Source organism: Lethenteron reissneri, chromosome 57 (assembly GCF_015708825.2).
Source record: "Lethenteron reissneri isolate LAM-NWPU_2019-01 chromosome 57, ASM1570882v1, whole genome shotgun sequence".
NCBI classification, from domain to species: Eukaryota; Metazoa; Chordata; class Hyperoartia; order Petromyzontiformes; family Petromyzontidae; genus Lethenteron; species Lethenteron reissneri.
In genome coordinates, this window is record NC_083835.1 from 5,067,697 (window position 1) to 5,090,659 (window position 22,963).

Consider the following 22,963-nt stretch of genomic DNA (forward strand, 5'->3'; position numbering starts at 1 on the left):
ATGCAAGTCAAACAACAACAACCACAAGACAACTTAGATTTAGGCCATCAGTCTAACTCTGTACTACAACAAACAAACATGGCCAAACCGAAAAACTTTTCGAAAATCACCAAAATAAAGCCATAAAAGCAATGAAACAGTGCAGGTCATAGGAACTGTGACCGAATTTTCACAATAAACGACGAAAAACAACATGTACTACCAAACTCTGCAGCCATAGCTGTCTGCATGAGTCACTCCACAACAGTAGGAGCATCAATAGCCCCTTTCGTGATCCCACCCAAGTATGCGGTGGGTTTAGCCGAGCGGGAGAAAGGCCACTACTGGACGGCTGGCACTTGGCTCGAAACACCACCGAGTGTCTGAAATTCCTTTCGAGTGTTTTAATAAGGACAGGCTCACTTGAAAAGATGTCCGAAGAAGCAGCTCTGTGTGATGTCCTTCTCCACGGACCGTTCTCTAACGCATGGCACAGCCGTGCTGGAGTCAAGGCCAATAATTCCTGTACTGTGGAAGTCACTGGCCGTGTCGGATAAGGCGAATGCCCTGAACCATCTAAAGAGAAGGGAAGAAAAAAAAACCGTTAACTCTTTAGCCCGGCATTTAGAGATAAAATGTCTGTGTGTAGATTCACTTAATTATAATTTTAATTGCATGGTTTTGAAGTTTAAATGGAGGGTAATCATTTACGTACGGCGGAGGGAGGCTTGGTTTCAAGAGGCAGGCGCCTTGAGTAGAACAGGATCAAGTTTAGTCGATTGATTTGATTGGCGTTCTGAAATGATTCTTCGTCGCTTACGACGCGGTGAGTCCGGAAGGCACGGTCAAGAAACATTTTTTTTAATCAAAACGATTGTATACGCACACACGTGTTACTTTACACATTACTTTAGTCTTCTGCTGTCATGATATCTTGTTTTAATTACGATTCCCGCTTGCGCCCGCTCGTGCGTGGTTTGTGCCCGGCGGCAATTTCTTAAAAACTATTTTTGGCAAAGGTGATTTGTGTATTGCCGTGCCAGACGGTGGCGTCTCCATGGGTGGAAAAACCCCGATTTTTCCAGCGGCAGGCATCGGGTTTTTTCTTTAATACAATTAAACCCGATTTCGGGGAATTAAAACCTGGTTTAATGAATACGAAACTCTGATCCAAGGCTTAGGCTGCTTCCTCGTCGGTGCTGCTATCGTACTCGGGGGGGCCGTCGGGCACGAGGTAGTCGTAGAATGCGGCGGGCAGGTTGGTCTTGATGAACACGAGCTTCTCCTCCACAATCGTGGGCGCTGCCAGTGAGTTCCTTGGCTTGGAATGGATGAAGCCCATCGTTGAGAAGTTGGCGAAATGCGGTTCTGCAATTAGAACCAATTAAACCGGATTTCTTCCAATCTCAGATGATCGGGTTTAATATAAATAAGTATAACCTGTAAAAACAAAGTTTTTCACTCTAAATCCTTTATATGCGTGGCGGCTAGAGTCCTCTCGTCCTCTGGCTTGAGATGGCTGCCACATATGGGTCAGATGATTGTCTGCAGTATTAAACAATTGGTAATTAAATATTTCATTTGTTTTCCCTAAACAGTGTAAAATTTTGGATTTTTTTTTTCACGAACAATAATTGTCTGGCACAACGAGTCTGTGTGGAAAATGTCAGCTCGATTGGATCACGGGAAGTGAGTTAAAAAACGACCGAAAGATTTGCACGGTCCTAAGCAAGCAAGCAAGCACGCGAACTTAATATAAAGGATTTAAAAGACAATTAAACCCGATTGTTAAAAACCCGACTGTGCCACCCTTGGGCGTGTCCACTCCACCTCACCGGTCTGTCGGCCTGGCGAACCATCGATTTGCTCCAAGGGATTGAGATGAAATTGCACGCAGGGCAAAGGAAAGCAAAGGAAGGGGGGGGGGGCAAAGTCGACAAGCGCACTGGTTAACAGCCGAGGGAATTTGAGAATCAACAGAATATGTTGGCTCAATTAAAAGTGAAATATCGAGGCAGAGCGGTGTTTTTATTTTTATTTAAAGGGTCGCTCCGGTGTGATGGGCAGCGTGCTGGACTTGCAATCCAGCGATCAAGCTTGGCAATTCCATCTCCCGACGTGCCAGTTTACTGGACATCTGTGAAAAAGAGCTTTAAAGCGTATCTGATTCCTCCAGTATGCATGCATATTCTGATTCTGAAACAATTGGTGGGTGGTAAGTTTTTTAAATTCCCCTCCCAACACCGCCTCTGTGAACTGAGCGGCATAACAGGTTACATCACAGTCTACAATTGGTATGTCGTGCATGGTGGGGCAAAGTGTGGGTACTCCTACCTATTCCAAGTGGCCAGTGTGGAAGGGAAGGTCCAAATTTGGGGTGCCACGGTGGCTAGGAGATGTTAACTCCCTCGCCTGGTATACAGGAGGTCGTGGGTTCGATTCCGAGTTTGCGTGTTCTCTTGCCTGATGGTTGCGTGGACTTTGCGACCCTGGTGCGGCCGGGTATGGGTACGGGTAAGGAAACAAAACCCGTTTGCGACCTCTGCGACCCACACAGCATGGGAGGAGGCCCTCATCCAGTGGCGGATTGACGCACGCGCGTGTACACCAAGTTAACAACGTAGCGAGCTACGCCGCCGGAGCTATACCCCTTACAGCTCAGTGTAGCCTTACGCGATGAAGCAAACACATTCCTACGGAGGGAGCTGGTAGGAACGTTGGGTGGCTCGGTCAATGGCCAGGGTCAACGGCGGCGTGGTGTATTCCGCAAATTTGCCCGACTGTGAGGGCGGGCACAAGCCGGCGTGAGTAGGTTAAACGTTGAGTTTTATAAGGGCACCACGGGGTGACCAGCCCCTCCCCACCCAGCCCCACCCCTCCCACCCCCCACCCAGCCCCTCCCCACCCTCCCCACCCAGCCCTTCCCCACCCTCCCCACCCAGCCCCACCCCTCCCATTTTTGGATGCACGACGGACCGACGGACACAATAATCCCCTGTGGGATGGTGGAACCAGGTGGTTCCTACCAGTATTATTCGGAGAGCCAGTTTTCGGAGAGTTTTATAAGGGCACCACGGGGTGACCAGCCCCACCCCTCCCACCCCCCACCCAGCCCCACCCTCCCCACCCAGCCCCTCCCCACCCTCCCCTCCCCTCCCCACGCAGCCCCTCCCTCCCCACCCAGCCCCTCCCTGCACGACGGACGGACACAATAATCCCCTGTGGGCTGGTGTAACCAGGAGGTTCCTACCAATAAAGTTGCTTGACTTTGGTTTGTGTCATTCCAAAGATCGCCCACTTGCTAACTGTGCGAAGAATGGTACTCATTTCGTGGAAGCTGCATTGGATGATGCTCGGTTAAGATGACACATTGGTGGTGGTGGTAGTTTACTTTGAATTACCGTGAGACAAAACGTTTCTAAATCTGGATTCGTCAACGAAAAACACCACCACTGCTTCTCAAGCATACTGCAACAAGTCTCGGTAAATAAAACATCGATAGTGAAGAGATAAGCGAAATAAAAAAAATAGATAGCAAATCATAATCGCAAAATAATTTAACTAAAAAATTTGCCATATTAATTGCAATAATTAATTGTCATAATTTTAAATTGTAATAATTAAAACAAATTTAAGCTGCCATATTATTATATTAATTGTAATAATTAATTGTCATCATTAACATTTTTTTATAATTAAAAAAAGATCTGCCATATTAATTCTAGTACAGATACGACCTGAAGCGTGACGGCATGACATTTAGGAATGACAAAAAACCGTAGCATCCCTTTAAAAAAAACGCAGTTTAATCAACGCACGTGAAGTGATCACTTACAAGCAAATTCGCTCGTCGACATTGGCAGCTGGGGCTTGGATGATGCTCGTGTGAGATGACACAACGAGCCAGCCCCGACGCTCACTCGAGCAGCGGGAACTCGAGGAATTTGTGGAACGGCGCTTCGAGGCAAATATGCCCTTTTAACGTCTGGCTTATGTTGACGGGACAAGCGTTCTGCCAATGCATTTATATTTCGATTTAAAGCTTTCGTGACTGCAGGGATTCATCTTCTTGGTTTTTTCGGTAAAGTCACGTAGAAGGGAAGTAATAAAATAATAAAAATAAACATAATAAAATATTTTATTTTATGACTTCCCTTCTACGTGACTTTACCGAAAAAACCAAGAAGATGAATACATTTACAATTCGAATTAACATTTTCGTTGGTTTTTTTCCCTCTATTTTTTCGTCCCACCCACCCCCTTCAAAAATTCCTCTCGTCAAACTTAAGGATGAGTTGAACTACACGGTACACACTTATTTTGATGATTTATTTTCATTATTTATTTATTTTTTACCTACGTGACTTTACCGAAAAAACCCAAGAGCATGAATCCTTGCAGTCACGAAAGCTTCAAATCTAGAAAGACTTACAGAAAAACCTATGAAGTCCAGGAAGGCACACGAGGGGGTGAGTGGCCAGCACCACGCCCAGCCACCTTTGTCTCCCCAGTGGCGGTGTTTTTACCCACCGCACCCAGGTTCTCATTTGATTCTGAGTCGACTTGGGGGAGGCCCAGGACCGGTTCAGATAATCGTCACCGGTGGTGTTGGCCGTGAGCGGGAATCGAACTCGGGTTGCCGGGTTCGTAGCGCAAACCGCTACACCACTGCTCCCCCACACAAAGTCACGCGCACACACGCGCACATGCGCATGCACAACACTAAGCAAGCGACACAATGGAGGGGGGTTAGATGGGGGTGGCTGTGGGGGGTTGTAAAATATCTGCTAAAGCTGCACGAGCCGATGCAGTTGGACGTGCTCGTTGGGTGTAATAATCGGGACAAGTCATGCTCACGGGACAAGCCATGCGGTGGGGATGGCGTGACAAATCGTTCCGGCATAAATCATAATAATGATGATGATGATGGGAGAGACTTTGACTTTTAAACAACTTTTATTGCCGCCAGCAGCAACAGCACTGGAGGCGATTCCGATATGAAAATACACAAAGTCACCAGCAAACGAATGAAAACAAACGCTGCAAATCCACGCGCTGTGGCGCTAAATGCAGCGCACACACAACACGAAAGAAAAGTCACGTGGTGGTGGTGGTCATCGCGCACGCCACGGTGACGAGCGAGCGCTTCAGAAGGTGAACACCACGAGGGTGCCGTCCACGCTGGTACAGAGAGGGGCTTTTCCGGCTCCCCAGCGTTCGAAGAAGACGCGCTGCACATCACCGACATGTGTGTGGTATGGGAGAGAGGAGAAAGAAAACAAAAACGCAACGTGCTGGGGGGGGGGTATGGCTCGCAAGATTAGTGGGCGCCCGCGCCGTGATGCGCGAGCCATTACGATCGATGCTTCTTCCAGGTCTCCGGCTTGCTGCATTAACGATTCATAAGAAACGTTTTTGGGTTAGATCGCGTTTTTTTAATGTGTCGTAACCCTCCACCACCCGACACGGCCTAAACAGTAAAAAAAGTGTCACGTTGACAAAAGACAAATAGTTCACTGCTTTAGCCCACCGGTGTGTTGAAGCGTGAAACCACAACATTTACAAAAACATTTTTTTGTGAAACCACAATATTTAGTTTGGCGTTTTAACATCTTGACACAACTCCTGTTTTATTGCCAGAAAGGGCCAAACCTATTGTTACGTAACATTCTTACCTGCTCCCTACTGGGACATCCGTAAAAAGAGCCCATCGTATTCCTCCGGTCTCTAAATACCTGTTCTGATTCTGCATCCACTCCCTCCACGCTGATGCACGGCTTCCCTCCGATCTCTCCTGGTCTTGCTCCCGTAGCAACAACACGTCTGATAATTGTTTTTTTTACCCTTTTATCTGGCAACAAAACTGACACCTTTTTTACAAGGAGTCATGTTTGCATAGACCACAATACCTGCAGTCATAATGCAAACAAAAAACATAACTCTGATAATGTATGCACTGTCCTTGAAGTTGATTGGTCCACACCCGAGACAGCTTTCCTTAGAGCCTAGTCTCACATGGTGTTGGACCAGATGACGCCAAAAAAAAGGTGTCAGTTTTGTTGCCAGATAAAAGGGCAAATGAGGTACCAATGGTGTAAACAACACGTCTGTTAGACCAACGTTTCGTTGACAACGGGACCACGTTTTGCAGCTGTAGGGTCGGACAACAACAACAACAAAAGTCTGACCTCCCAAGCTCCGTCGAGTTCTAGTACCGCATGGCACTTCATTGATTTATTTTAATTTTTTGTGAACGTTGAGCTGTCTGGTTATCGATGAATACTTGGAGACGCGGCCGCCTTTTCATCAATGGGGGTGGTGGGGGGTGCTTGGGACAAAGTTTCCTACCCTCTCCTCGCAAACTCAGCGCCGAGTTCGGCGGTTCATAATAATTCAGAGCTGCGCGCCGAGGAGCGCTTCGGTTGAACATTGGTGGCCTCTGGTGGCTGCAGGGTGGTGACGCCAACGCCATTCGCTAACGTACGGCGTATTACGGTATGGTCCGTATATGTGCAGAACGTTTAACTTTTTTAGATAAGGGCATAGGCGGAGTTGGACTTCTAAATTTGGAAGGGGGGGGGGCAGGGGTTCGTGTGGCCCCCCGCCCCCCACCATGAGAGGACGCGGAGAAAAATCCACGCGAGGGAGAACACGCAAACTCTAAACGTATAGCAGACGTCAGTGTCGGGATGGGAACCCACGACCTCCTGCATACCAGGCGAGGTAGTTAACATCTCCTAGCCACCATGATGATGATGAGAGAGAGACACGCAAACTCCAAATATACAGCAGGCGTCAGGATTGGGGTCGAACCCACGACCTTTACACCGGGCGAGGGAGTAAACATCTCCTAGCCACCATGGCGTCGGGGTCAAACTCACGACCTCCTGCATACCAGGTCAGGTACTTAACATCTCCTAGCCACCGTGGTGTCAGGGTCGGAATGGGAACCCACGACCTCCTGCATACCAGGTGAGGTAGTTAACATCTAGCCACCGTGGCGTCAGGGTCGGGATCGAACCCACGACCTCCTGTACACCAGGCGAGGTAGTTAACATCTCCTAGCCACCGTGGTGTCAGGGTCGGGATCGAACCCACGACTTCTTGTGTACCAGGCGAGGTAGTTAACATCTCCTAGCCACCGTGATGATGATGAGAGAGACACGCAAACTCCAAATATACAGCAGGCGTCAGGATGGGAGTCGAACCTACGATCTCCTGTACACCGGGCGAGGTAGTCAACATCTCCTAGCCACCGTTGTGTCAGGGTCGGGATCGAACCCACGACCTGCTGCATACCAGGCGAGGTAGTTAACATCTCCTAGCCACCGTTGTGTCAGGGTCGGGATCGAACCCACGATTTCCTGCATACTAGGCGAGGGAGTTAACATCTCGCTACCGTGGTGCCCGGTTCCAGTGAAGGGAATCAAGAAGGGTAAAAGGGAGGCGAGAGCGGCAGGGCGAGAGGCAGAGAGAGAGAGCGAGAGTAGGGATTGTCACGTCTGAGCGGCATAGCTGGTAATAAAAAAAAAACAAGATTGGTTAAAATATATAGCGCTGGCGGTCCTCATCGCCTGTGGATGTAATAACAAGGCCCCGGGTAATGGAGCTGTAGCGTGGTGCCGGTTTAATGGGGCTTCTATATTTCGCTGGACGTGTGGAATAACGGAATGAATATACTCATCAGGCGCAGATGACCGCCGATAGGTTTTCCATTCCCTTCTCCTCCGCTAAACACCACCCACTCGCACCCTCCGCCGATTAAATGCACGGTGGGTGCAAGCGGAAATACTTTCGGATTAAAAAATTCGAGGTCCGTTTGGTTTAATTCCCCGTTAAATATGGACGCGCGTTATTAAGCGATCGTAAATCTGCTGCGTTTGTATCATTTGGTGCTTTTTTTTTTGGGTAAACCCGTTAGGATTTTGGTGAAACCGTTAAAAGCGAATGGTAGCCTGCACTCCGTCGTTCACGCTGCCGTATTCAGCAGTTACATAATAGGCCGATGTTTCAGGCAATGGACCTTCTTCAGAGCAGAGAGAATGACTGAGATATCACTTGACAGCGTAAGGGTCCTGAGAAAAGTGGGGCATTTTAACAGTTTTTGACATGGCGGTAACGTTATTGTTGTTGTTGTTGAGTGGAACGTTAAAAATGTATTTCTATTCCAATTATAAACTCTTCATTCGTAAGCTTTCTCCATGTCACCATCCTCCACCTCTCCAATCTGCGGAAGGGTAATAGCTTGCTGAAATATCAGCCGACTATTTGTGTTTTTTAAATCCTTTATATTAAGTTCACTTGCTTGCTTGCTTGCGCGCTTACGACCGTGCAAATCTTTCGGTCGTTTTTTAACCCACTCCCCGTGATCCAATCGAGCTGACATTTTGCACACAGACTCGTTGTGCGTGACAATTAATTTTCGTGAAATTTTTTTCTCAAAAATTTTACACTGTTTAGGGAATTTTTTTAAAATATTTTATTACCAATTGCTTAATGCTGGCAGGCAATCATCTGACCCATAGGTGGCAGCCATCTCAAGCCAGAGGACGAGAGGACTCTAGCCGCCACGCATATAAAGGAGTTAGAGTGAAAAGCTTTGTTTTTACGGGTTAATTTTTTCTCTCTTAATATGACCGTCTTAATTATGGAAGGACCGCAGTGATTTCATTTTGTCATCTGAAGAAAATCGTTTATTGATTTATACTGCAGCAAGATGCTGCTGCGGTGGATAATCATTAGCATGCTGGACTTGCAATCCAAGGGATCGACACTGCTTTATTCCCCTGGCATCACAGTTGAAACAATGGTGCAATTTTCCTGAAGCCCTTTCTGCCTCTGTCCACCTAGCAGTATTATAAATGGCACAAATGAAGCACAACACCTTACTGATATTGTCAGGGAGCGTAAACCATCACGCAAACTCCGGTCATCCTTGCAGCAGCGGTTTTTGGCTAACCATCAAACAAAGACGGTCACTTCTGCGGCCGTCTGGAACGCTCTTCCTTACGATATTAGGAAGCCACTGGAGCTATGCACTTTTAAATCATCTCGATTGAAAAGCGAATTCTCTTCCAACTGCTTTTCGTGTTCGGTTTGTTGTCCTCTCCCCACGCCTACGATTCGCACGGTTGCCTACGTACGGTGTGAAAGAAGTTCAACATACACATGTACGTGAGTTGATATGCAGGTCACGTTTGGTGGGACGCATTGCGGATCCAGCCATGTATTCCAAGACGTGTGGCTAGCGTGGAAGAATAGGCCAAAACATACCCCTCTAGTGGAGGCCCTTCTGCCAGCAGTGGTGTGAGCGAGCAAATGCTGGCCTGTACCTTTACCTTAAACGGACAGTGTTGAATTGAAGCGTTTTGTAACACTGAAACACAACGAATACTTTGACCCATTGCTGTGTTGTGTCGTGACTGCGTCGCGCGCGGTGACCTTTTCCCGGACATCTGTGAAACTTCTGGACATGTGTGACAAAAATGCGCCGTAGCTTATCGGATCCCTCCACATCCAAATCAAGATTTCTGACCGATTCTGACCCGCCCGTTTCGCTCCGCCGCATGTTTGCAGAAATACCGCTATCAGGATGAGGACCACACGCCCCCCGAGAACAGCCCCCCGCACTCCGGCAGCGAGATGAAGACTCCCCCGGAGCTGGTGCACGTGGCGGAGAAGAACCTCTCGCAAGTGGAGAACGTCCACGGATACGTGGCCCTCACGCAGCTCTCCCCCATGAAGGTAATCGTCTAGGCCTCGAGCCTGGGTCGAGGCGAGTTAGCCTCGCTCAGATCTGTCTCACGGAGGCGCGTGCCCCGGACGTAAGACATTAACGAACACCTGACAGCCAAGCCTCTAACCATCGCACAGGCCTACCTAAATCTAGAACCATGATGCTTCATCAAAACCCCAAATCTATAAACCTCACTCAGATCTCTTCCATGAAGTTGGGCCTCCTGGACCAAACTCCCTAAGCCTAGCCCAGATTTTGGCCATCATTTCAACTATGACCTGAACACCCAACAATAGCTCTCTAACATCCTAATCCTACCCTTGATCCCCTTAACCATAGGCCGAACTTAATCCTATACCGCAACTCATTTCCTTTCACTCTAACCTCGAATGCTAAAACCCTGGTTCGAACACCATAACCCTAACCCATGAGCCCTAAACTCTTACCCTATCTCCTGAACATTATCCCTAAACCCCCGACTCCTAAACCCTAACATATTGACCCTTCCAGTCTCAATAGAGATTCGTATTTTGATGCTCAAGACCCAGTGAACACCCTCATGTTATTCTTAACCGCGACTCACGGACCCGGCCCATCGCTGTGGAATGTGTGTGACATCGCTGCCGTACACCTGCAAGCCAGCTGGCAAAAACTAGATTTTTTTTTACAATACAGTATTGTGTGAAATGGTACGAAAAATATTTCATCATCCTTCACTTTATATAACAACTTACTTGACATACACATTATGTGACGTGATGAAAACTCAACGCGTATTCAAATCGGTTACATTTCCATAAATCGTTCGCTCCCTTCTAAATGTTTATGTGGCTACGTACGAGCCGAACGACCGCTATCCAGCGCGAGCCACCACATTTGGATTTACGGCGCATTCAATGCATCTCAGCGACACAGTTAACGCATTTGCAGTCGCGTGAAATGGACACGCATTTTAACCTTAATTGCAACGGCGAATAATTCGCTGCTGCTTCGTGTGCGCGCGTGCGTAAGTATAATTGCGGAAATAATTTTGGGAGGTGTTTTTTTTTTCACCGCTGGTTAATGTGCTCCAAATTCTCGGGGTGCTGTGGGCAATATGTATTTATAGATGTTTACGTGTGCGCACACATGTTGGTTTACAAATTGGGTTTGAATAAATTAAGGGGAGGGCAATTTCTTTTCCGCGGTGCAAACGCCCGCACGCGTGCGTGTACGTTGGGACTTCTTTGTCACCAATATTTTGTTTTGAAGCTTTCGTGACTGCAGGAATTCATACTCTTTGGTTCTTTCGGTAAAGCCACATAGGTAAAAATATATATACAGGGTGTTTAAAAAAGATGGACACGATTTGAAATCGCTATATCTCTGCAACCACGAACCGCCCATGAATGAAACTCTTACCACTTGAAAGGGCGGGGCATAGAGAGGGTGGGGCATAGAGAGGGCGGGGCATAGAGAGGGCGGGGCATAGAGTTTAAGATGATTACCGCTAGATGCCTATCCCAGCGCACAAACAGCCCCTAGCCTCAGTCATTCGCAAGACCCACTGCCTCAACGTTGGATAGGTCGCACGAGACCCCAAGACTTGGTGCTACACTCTTGGCCCCCAAGATCCCCAGACATCACTACACCCTGCGGCCTTTTTCTTGTAGGGATACGTCAAAGACCCGTGGTGTTTTTGTGCCACCATTATTGGCGACTAATCTGGATGACCTCAAAAACAGAATCACGGCAGCGGTGCCTTGAGTGGAAGAAGACACTTTGAGAGGCGTTTGGGACGAATTCAACTATCGTCTCGATGTTGTCCGTACAGCATGTGGAGGGCACTTAGAGCATTTATAAAATGGTTCGTAAAACTTGATAGCTCATTAAACCGCTCGTAACTTTTTGTGTAATTGTAACATGTTGCCATCGTGAAATATACTGCTTTGAGATTGGGTCCCTCTGTTTTCCAACACCTTGTATCACGACGTTTCGTTCGCAACACAAGCGGTCGTCCTCAGGCGGAACAAATAATCCAGCAGTGGAACTGCTGAACCAGGAAGAGCACAGCGAGAGAGCTGCTACAACAAGAGGTTATTTATGTTGTCACCGTACGTAGCCAATCGGTGGTGCGTTGGAAGGACAACAAACTGAACACGAAAAGCAGTTCTTCTTGGTTCTTTCGGTAAAGTCACATAGAAGGGAAATAATAAAATAATAAAAATAAAACATTTAATAATTCTCACGACGTTTCGGCCACAACGCAAGCAGCCGTCCTCAGGTGAAGAACAGGTCTGTCGAGAAGACCATTCAGACTCTGTCTTCTCGACAGACCTGTTCTTCACCTGAGGACGGCTGCTTGCGTTGTGGTCGAAACGTCGTGAGAATTATGTTATTATGTTTATTATGTTTTATTTTTATTATTTTATTATTTCCCTTCTACGTGACTTTACCGAAAGAACCAAGAAGATGAATCCCTGCAGTCACGAAAGCTTTAAATCGTAACAAAAAGCAGTTGTAAAGAAATCGAGATTTTCAGTCCACACTTGAAAATGAACGGCGCGTTGCATAATGGAACCCGTATGAAAATGAGAATGGATTGCGCCGAGGTCTGGAGGGAGTTTGGCATAGGCCCAAGTCGCGAGAATTAGAATGAATGGGGTTGGCCTGTGTTGTGAGCTTTGATACAGAATTGTCCAAGCATGTGTTTCGTTCTCCAAGTGGGCATTTCTTTTCCTCCTCTCTTAAAGATTAATTTTGGCGTGGCGAGATAATGCTGCGTCGTTTCATTTGTGTTTTCAACGACGTATAGTATATTGCGCGGTAAGGGGGGAAAAAATAAACATCTCACGTGGAAAGCATTTACACCATTGGAACCTCATTTGCCAGTAGAAAAATATGATAATTGCTTTTTTACCCTTTTATCTGGTGACAAAACTGACACCTTTTTTTTACAAGGAGTCATGTTTGTATAGACCACAATACCTGCAGTCGTAATGCAAACAAAAAACATAACTCTGATAATGTATGCACTGTCCGTGCGCCTTTTAGTGTCATCTGGTCCAACACCATGTGAGACTAGGCTCTAAGGAAAGCTGTCTCGGGTGTGGACCAATCAACTTCAAGAACAGTGCATACATTGTCAGAGTTATGTTTTTTTTGCATTACGACTGCAGGTATTGTGGTCTATGCAAACATGACTCCTTGTAAAAAAGGTGTCAGTTTTGTTGCCAGATTAAAGGGTTAAAAACCAATTATCAGCTCACGTGGAATCAAAGGAACGGAGACACGCGTGGAAAATCATGGGTGCCCCGTTTCTGACCAGGTAAGTCCCACTGAGCCAGTGGTGTGGATGACGATGACGGTGGTGGTGGTGGTGATGATCGTGATGATGATTGCAATGATGGCAGTAATGCTTTCATAAGGGTTCAGGGCGTTCATAATTTCTCTTCTGTCGTTGACTCGAACGCAGATGCTTTTGTACCATTTTCTCCTCGTGATTTTACTCTCCCTCGTGATTTTTTTCTCTCCGTGATTTTTTCTCTCCTTCCTGATTTTTTTTCTCTCTCTTTTTCTCTCCCTCGTGATTTTTTCTCCCACTCGTGATTTTTTCTCTCCGTGATTTTTTCTTCCCCGTCGTGATTTTTCTTTCCCTCGTTCCCTTGTAATTTTTTCTCTCTTTCTTGATTTTTTCTCTCACTCGTGATTTTTTCTCTCCCTCCTGATTTCTTCTCTCTTTCGTGATTATTTCTTCTCCCTCGTGATTTTTTCTCTCCCTCGTCAGTTTTTCTCTCCTTCCTGATTTTCTCTCTCTCTTTTTCTCTCCCTCGTGATTTTTGTCCTCTCACTGGTGACTTTTAAAACGTTATTAAAACGTATTTTTACAGATTTTTTTTCTTAGATTCGTTTTTCCATTGTGTCGAGAAGTGAGCCAGCCTTCAATCCGGGCTGGCCCCCACTTTCTCGACTACACCGAGTGCCAGCCGCTAATCGGTTTCGCCTCATCAAGGCCGCTCCGATGTTCAATTTGTTTGTCATTGATTAAAACGCCACTCTCTTTGGCAATGCGAGCGCAAACAAATTTGCGGGACATTTAACGCGACATTTGGCGCAAGCTGCGGTGGCGCTTCGCGCTTAAATATTTGCGTATTCACCGATTCTTGAAGTTTGATTAATTGCAATAAAAGTCTTGGAAAGGGGCTCAGCTCGTCGCAAACCAATGACTAGGTGTTGGAACTACAGTAGATCATCGATCACGGTAGATCATCGATTACGGTAGATAATCGATTATGGTAGATAATCGATTACAGTAGATAATTGATTACAGTAGATAATTGATTACGGTGGATAATCGATTACGGTAGATCATCGATTACGGTGGATAATCGATTATGGTAGATAATCGATTACAGTAGATAATCGATTACAGTAGATAATTGATTACGATGGATAATCGATTACAGTAGATCATCGATTATGGTAGATAATCGATTACGGTAGATCATCGATTACAGTAGATCATCGATTACACTAGATCATCAATTACGGTAGATCATCGATTACGGTAGATAATTGATTACAGTGGATAATCGATTACGGTAGATAATCGATTACAGTGGATTATCGATTACGGTAGATCATCGATTATGCGGTGGATTCGGGGGGGTGGTGAAGAGGGCGCCAGATTTTCTATTTAAAATAGAAAATGTTTGCACAATCTTGTAAAACCTTATGTTTTTGTCGGTGTTGTGTATATATTTTTTTGTGTCTTTAAAATGTGTTTACTATGGGCAATTGCCATAAATATACATGCAAATAGACAAACATTCTGTCAAAGGTTACTTTTATTTACTGTACCGTACTTACAACCTCCAATCTCGTACTACCTAGGGGCCGTCCAAAAATGACGTCATGCACCTAGGGGGGTGGGTGGGGTCAGACATTTGTGACGACGTGTGACGAGGGGGAGAGGGGGTTTGAGAAATGTGACGTCACATCAAAATGCGCAACTTTAAATAAATATAGACAACACGTTCTACTTAATTAAATATACTTTTTAATATAAATGTGGATATCTACATAAAATGATATTATAAACACACTATCCTAAAAATACAGCACCATATTTTAACACTAAAGCAGTCACTGACTCGCAACAACTTGCAATCATAAGTGACAGAGTTAATTTCGGGTAAAATCAATGAAAATGGGGTATGCCGATAGCATAAAATGAGATGTGATAGAGCAAATCTGAGAACAGATTTGGAATTAGCACCCTGAAATTAGTCTAGAACAGCTGCAAAAGTCCAGGCCAGAAATTTTTTTTTTTGTTGTTGACCAGTGTTATCGATCATCGACTGTAGCTGGCGTGCATTTTTTTCTTAAATTCCACGTTCCCATGGGCGAGGCCGGTCACTCCATAGAGAGACCACAATTGGCTATTTCAGGAGACGGCTTTTCTGGGAGGTGGGTGGGTGTGGGGGGGACGCCGTTGTCTCCCCAGCGGCGATGTTTTCTACGATACACTGCACCCAGGTACCTATTTGAGGCTGAGTAGACCTAGGGGGGAGGCCCAGGAACGGTTCAGATAATCGTCACTGGCGGGTGTTGGTGGTGGCCTTGAGCCGGTATCGAACTCGGGCCTTTGCCGGGTTAATAGCGCGGCGTAGCTAAACCGCTCCGGCGATTCAAAGCTGGATTTGCCGGGACACGGCTAACATCAGTGGCGGTGACCGCTGAACCAGGCCTGCCTTTACCGCCGCTCCGTCCCCTTGACAAACCCGTATGGTCAAGTCAAGTCAAGCCTACTATGAAAAATAAAAATAAATAATACTCTGATAGTGCGCTGTTTTTGGGTTGTACGCCTTTTGGCGTCATCTGTTCCAACACCAATGGAGACTAGGCTCTAAGAAAAGCTGTCTCGGGTGTGGACCAATCAACTTCAAGAACAGTGCATATCATTATCATCATCAGAGTTGTTTCTTTTTGTTTGCATTTGACTGCTTGTGTTGTGGTTATTGCAAACGTGATCCCTTGTATAAAAGTGTCAGTTTTTGTACCAGTTGAAAGGGTAAAAATCTATTACTATATTTTGCCACTGGTAAAGGAGGTCTCATAATGTAAATGCTTACCCCGAGCTCTCAATACTCTGATAGTGCGCTGTTTTTGGTTTGTACGCCTTTTGGCGTCATCTGGTTCAACACCAATGGAGACTAGGCTCTAGGAAAAGCTGTCTCGGGTGTGGACCAATCAACTTCAAGAACAGTGCATATCATTATCATCATCAGAGTTGTTTCTTTTTGTTTGCATTTTGACTGCTTGTGTTGTGGTTATTGCAAACGTGATCCCTTGTATAAAAGTGTCAGTTTTTGTACCAGTTGAAAGGGTAAAAATCTATTGCTCAAGTCAAGCAATTCCCCCCTACCCCCACCCCTGATACAGTGCGGGGAGACCTCGATCCAGCACCGGTGGTTTTGGTGGCCGTGAGTGGTAATCGAACTCGGGCCTCCAGTCGGATTCGAAGCGCGATGCGCTAACCGCTGTACCACCGCTCCCCCACACACGCACACTGCATGATTATATTGATACGGTGTTATTGCTTCTGTGGCTCATCGGATATAAAATCACGACGAACAACAGTATGCAAATCTTGACAATAAAGGATGCAGCGCCTAGATTACGAATGCGGAATTCACGGGAAAATTGGCGGATGTGGTGGTGGCGGCGGTGGTGTCTTGATAACGCTCATCAGATAATTGCGGAGCGGCAAACGACATTACGCCCAGATGCCTCGCGAATTGTGTCATGATGTATCTGGGGATGCCATCGTTGACCATCCCTCGCCTTTCAGAAATTAAATGCTGGTCTCTGTAAGTAAAAACAAAGATAACTGACGGTTTTTAAATCCTTTATATTAAGGTCGCTTGCTTGCTTACGACCGTGTACATCTTTCGGTCGTTTTTTAACCCACTTCCCGTGATCCAATCGAGCTGACATTTTCCACACAGACTCGTTGTGCGTGACAATTAATGTTCGTGAAAAATGTTTTCCAAAATTTTACACTTCTTAGGACAAAAATATTATATTTAATTACCAATTGCTTGGTGGCATGCAATCAGCCATCTCAAGCCAGAGGACGAGAGGACTCTAGCCGCCACGCATATAAAGGATTTATAGTGAAAAACTTTGTTTTTACTGGTTATACTTGTTTTCTTCACGGATTTAATTCCAGAGAGAGATGGCAGGCTGGAAACAAATATTGTAGATACGTTATCGACTTTCATTTGTTTAGCCAGATGATCATCTTTCCAGGGACCCAGGGTATTTAGGATGCATTTGCAAGAGTGGCCTGGGTCGCCGAAATTTCATTGGGACCCATAGAGATACAGAGAGATACATGGAAACTCACAAAGACACATAGATATACAGAGAGCCTGAAATACGTAATTATCGACACATAGAGACCCATAGAGATGCACACAGATTCATAGAGACACATATAAACCCACCGAGATACATACAGATACAGGGAGAGAGAGACCGAGAGATACATAGAGAATCACCGATACATAGAGACCCATAGAGACACATAAGTGATACAGAGATGTTCAAAGAGATCATAGAAACCCACAGAGATATATAGCGATACAGAAAGACCAAGAGATACATAACCAGTTATTGATACATAGAGACCCATAGAGATACATAGGAGATACAAAGAGATCATAGAAACCCACAGAGACACAGAGATACAGAAAGACCAAGAGATACATAGCCAGTTATTGATACATAGAGACCCATAGAGACACATAGGAGATACAAAGAGGTCATAGAAACCCACAGAGACACATCGAGATACTGAGAGACCAAGATATACATAGAGACCCATAGAGACACATGAAGATGCAGATACACACAGATGTACATAGTCTCAACATCAGCCACACGAAGAGGACATCTACAGTCTCAGACTGAGACCTCATACACTCATAGACTCACATAGAGACCCATGGACTAACATAGGGACCCGTAGACTAACATAGAGACCCATAGACTCATAAAGGGATCTACAGATTAAATTGAGACCCACACGCATAGAGACCCATAGACTCACTCAGAGATGTATAGATTCACACTGGGAGCCATAGACTCACGTAGGGCCACACGGACTCACGCACAGAGATCTATAGATTCAAATTGAGACCCACACGCATAGAGACCCATAGACTCACACAGAGATCTATAGATTCAAACTGGGAGCCATAGACTCATGTAGAGACCCATAGACTCACACAGAGATCTATAGATTCACTCTGGGAGCCATAGACTCACGCAGAGACCCATAGACTCACACAGAGATCTATAGATTAACTCTGGGAGCCATAGACTCACGCAGAGACCCATAGACTCACACAGAGATCTATAGATTCACTCTGGGAGCCATAGACTCACGCAGAGACCCATAGACTCACACAGAGATCTATAGATTCACTCTGGGAGCCATAGACTCACACAGAGACCCCACGGACTCACGCACAGAGATATATAGATTTAAATTGAGACCCACACGCATAGAGATCCATAGACTCACACAGATATATAGATTCACACCGCGACCCATAGACTCACTTAGAAACTCCAAGCCACAACATTTACAGTCTGAGTAAATGGTCTGGCTTGGCTCTCCAACACACCGGTGTGCTGTATTAGTACACTACACGATACACTACACTAAATACTACTATACCACTACATTAGTATATACTACACTATACACTACACTCTACACTAGTATCTTCTTGGTTCTTTCGGTAAAGTCACGTAGAAGGGAAATAATAAAATAATAAAAATAAAACATAATAGAATAATTCTCACGACGTTTCGGCCACAACGCAAGCAGCCGTCCTCAGGTGAAGAACAGGTCTGTCGGGAAGACAGCGTCTTCTTTTGTCAAGGCGCTCTTCCCCCTCCAACCCAGCTTAAATATACGCTCCAAGCGTGGTGGTGTTTCATTCAGACGCTGTCTCCCCGACAGACCTGGTCTTCACCTGAGGACGGCTGCTTGCGTTGTGGCCGAAACGTCCTGAGAATTATTTTATTATGTTTTATTTTTATTATTTCCCTTCTACGTGACTTTACCGAAAGAACCAAGAAGATGAATCCCTGCAGTCACGAAAGCTTTAAATCGAAAAATCTACACGTGTAGTAATGAATTGGCATTGTTTCTGTTCACGTGACAAACCTTACTAATTCTCTGTGTCGGGTGGTTGGTGGGTTTAACGACACATTCACATATTTACGCGATCTAACCACAAACCACCCCTCCCCCTCCCTCTATTATGGATGAAATTGGTGGCGAAAGCCTCCGACGTTGTTAAATCACAGCCGTGGCTCTGCACCAACAATTGGCCGCACGGTGGAGCCTGTTGCGTGAACGACCGTGGATGATGAACGCTTTGTTCGAGTGCCACCACGTGGCCAACGCCGGTTGTGCATCACGTGGTATTTGTCCGCGTGCGTGGAGGGGGGGGGCCCGCTGATGCATGGGTGGAAACAAGTATAACCCGTAAAAACAAAGTTTTTCACTATAAATCCTTTATATGCGTGGCGGCTAGAGTCCTCTCGTCCTCTGGCTTGAGATGGCTGCCACCTATGGGTCAGATGATTGCATTGCACCATTAAGTAATTGGTAATTAAATACAATATTTTTGTCCTAAAAAGTATAAAATTTTGGAAAAAAAATTTTCACGAAAATTAATTGTGACGCACAACGAGTCTGTGTGGAAAATGTCAGCTCGATTGGATCACGGGAAGTGGGTTAAAAACGAGTGAAAGATTTGCACGGTCGTAAGCAAGCAAGCAAGCGAACTTAATATAAAGGATTTAAAAACCCGATTTTTCCAGCGGTAGGCATCGGGTTTTTTCTTTAATACAATTAAACCCGATTTCGGGGAATTAAAACCTGGTTTAATGAATACGAAACTCTGATCCAAGGCTTAGGCTGCTTCCTCGTCGGTGCTGCTATCGTACTCGGGGGGGGGGGGGGGGGCGTCGGGCACGGGGTAGTCGTAGAATGCGGCGGGCAGGTTGGTCTTGATGAACACGAGTTTCTTCTCCACAATCGTGGGCGCCGCCAGTGAGTTCCTTAGCTTGGAATGGACGAAGCCCATCGTTGAGAAGTTGGCGAAGTGCGGTTCTGCAATTAGAACCAATTAAACCGGATTTTTTCCCAATCTCAGATGATCGGGTTTAATATGAAAAGACAATTAAACCCGATTGTAAAAAACCCGACTGTACCACCCTTGGGCTGATGAGAGGTTCGTCTTCTGCCCTTCAATTGAATGGCCGGTAAAGTGATGCCCTCTGCCGGTGGCAGCGACGCAGCGCGCTTGACTGCAGGAGAGCTGAACTAAAACTGGTTTTCAAGTTTCGATTTAAAGCTTTCGTGACTGCAGGGATTCATCTTCTTGGTTCTTTCGGTAAAGTCACGAAGAAGGGAAATAATAAAATAATGTTTCGATTTAAGGCTTTCGTGACTGCAGGGATTCATCTTCTTGGTTCTTTCGGTAAAGTCACGTAGAAGGGAAATAATAAAATAATATTTCGATTTAAAGCTTTTGTGACTGCAGGGATTCATCTTCTTGGTTCTTTCGGTAAAGTCACGAAGAAGGGAAATAATAAAATAATGTTTCGATTTAAAGTTTTCGTGACTGCAGGGATTCATCTTGTTGGTTCTTTCGGTAAAGTCACGTAGAAGGGAAATAATAAAATAATGTTTCGATTTAAAGCTTTCGTGACTGCAGGGATTCATCTTCTTGGTTCTTTCGGTAAAGTCACGTAGAAGGGTAATAATAAAATAATAAAAATAAAACATTATAAAATACAATTCTCACGACGTTTCGGCCACAACGCAAGCAGCCGTCCTCAGGTGAAGAACAGGTCTGTCGGGAAGACAGCGTCTGAATGAAACACCACCAGGCTTGGAGCCACTATTTAAGCTGGATTGGAGGGGGAAGAGCGCCTTGACAAAATAATTTGCATATCAAGAGGAATTTAGCATAATTATTTATTATTTTATAATTTTTATTTTTATTATTTTATTATTTCCTTTCTACGTGACTTTACCGAAAAAAACAAGAAGATAGTTTTCAAGTTTCAAGTTTAATTTATTAGGTACTAGCAGTGTAGTGTATAGTGTAGTCTGTAGTGGTATAGTAGTGTATAGTGTAGTGTATAGTAGTGTATAGTGTAGTGTATAGTAGTGTATTGTATAGTAGTGTATAGTGTATTGTATAGTATTGTATAGTAGTGTATAGTGTAGTATATAGTAGTGTATAGTGTAGTGTATAGTAGTGTATAGTAGTGTATAGTGTAGTGTATAGTAGTGTGTAGTGTATAGTGTAGTGTATAGTGTAGTGTATAGTGTAATATACTAGTACAGCACATCAGTGTGTTGGAGAGCAAATCCACAACATTTACAATCTGAGTACGACGTTTTGCCAGTAATTACAACCGGCATCATCAGGCGACAGCCAGATTTGGGGAGAAATCCGCCTGTTTCGTTCCTTGATTAAAACTAGAACTAAAACTAAACTAAATTGTCGTATTATTTCATTCCTAGGTAAGGCCCACTGAGTCCTACATACTGCTCTTTTTCAGAGGTGACCTCTGCTACAAATGATAAGCTCTACGAAGTGGCTTATCGTGTAGACATTGCTAGCAGCCAATGTGGAGGGAAAGACCGGAGGACACGGAGAAAAATCCACGCGACCACGGGGAGAGAGGGAGAGAGACACGCAAACTCCAAATATACAGCAGCACCCTCAGGGTCGGGATCAAACCCACGACCTCCTGTACACCAGGCGAGGTAATTAACATCTCCTACCTCCGTGGTGATGATGAGAGAGAGAGAGAGACACGCAAACTCCAAATATACAGCAGCAGGCGTCAGGGTCGGGATCAAACCCACGACCTCCTGTACACCAGGCGAGGTAGTTAACATCTCGGGGGCCAAATGTTTATACCGTGAAGGCTTTCAAGCGTTTGGCCCCATGAGCCGAATTAACGGGTTGGTCGCAACTGCCACCTGCGGTGTCAAATGCCAGCGAGGATCCGCCACGGGCAAGAATGGTTAGTGTCGACTTATTGACCTCGCCGATCTCGTCGAGGAGTATAAACCACCATCACGCGAACTCCGCTCATCCTCGCAGCAGTAGTAGTGGCTTTTGGCTGCTCGCCGTTGAACAAAGACGGTGGTCACGCTTTCAGACGCACTTCCGCGGCCATCTGGAATGCTCTTCCTTCCGATGTTAGGAAGCCGCAGGAGCTATCCACTTTTGAATTATCTAGATTTAAAACTCAGTTCAACACACATACATAATGCATACATACATCTGTTTCATAGACACACTTCCTGAATATTAAAACAATTCCCGCTGTCGCTCCGATAATTTGCAATTGCATCCCGCTGCACATACGCAGCACGTATTCCATCACCGCATTGAAGAGATTAACATGAACCAGTAGCATCTACATCTGCAGAACGTGAATAATCAGTGGCATCTACATCTGCAGAACGTGAAGAACCAGCGGCATCCACATCTGCAGAACGTGAAGAACCAGTGGCATCTCCATCTGCAGAACATCAAGAACCAGTGGCATCTATATCTATAGAACGGGAAGAACCAGTGGCATCTACATCTGCAGAACGTGAAGAACCAGTGACATCTACATCTGCAGAACGTGAAGAACCAGTGACATCTACATCTGCAGAACGTGAAGAACCAGTGACATCTACATCTGCAGAACGTGAAGAACCAGTGACATCTACATCTGCAGAACGTCAAGAACCAGTGGCATCTATATCTATAGAACGTGAAGAACCCATCTACATCTGCAAAACGTCAAGAACCAATGGCATCTACATCTGCAGAACGTGAAGAACCATTGGCATCTAGATCTGCAGAACGTGAAGAACCAGTGGCATCTACATCTGTAGAACGTGAGGAACCAGTGGCATCTAGATCTGCAGAACGTGAAGAACCAGTGACATCTACATCTGCAGAACGTGAAGAACCAGTGGCATCTACATCTACAGAACGTGAAGAACCAGTGGCATCTATATCTATAGAACGTGCAGAACCCATCTACATCTGCACACCATACAATTTTAATGTCCCCTGGCTAGCGGCTGGTGCAGAAACTGTGTCGCCCCGCTCTCGGGCGTTCGAGGCATGCCTCGCGGTTCTGAATTTCAATATTTTCTGG

At 45.5% G+C, this 22,963-nt stretch overlaps 1 protein-coding gene across 7 annotated transcripts in view; it reads left to right on the plus strand.

The window, feature by feature from the left end:
• The window catches only part of LOC133357261 (disks large homolog 2-like), a 466,648-nt gene that overhangs the window by 184,932 nt on the left and 258,753 nt on the right, over positions 1–22,963 (plus strand). For all 7 annotated transcript variants that reach the window (XM_061575118.1, XM_061575120.1, XM_061575121.1 and 4 more), the window contains exon 2: positions 9,556–9,723. In XM_061575118.1, the coding sequence (XP_061431102.1) occupies positions 9,556–9,723 (168 nt within the window). The remainder of the gene's footprint in view (positions 1–9,555; positions 9,724–22,963) is intronic.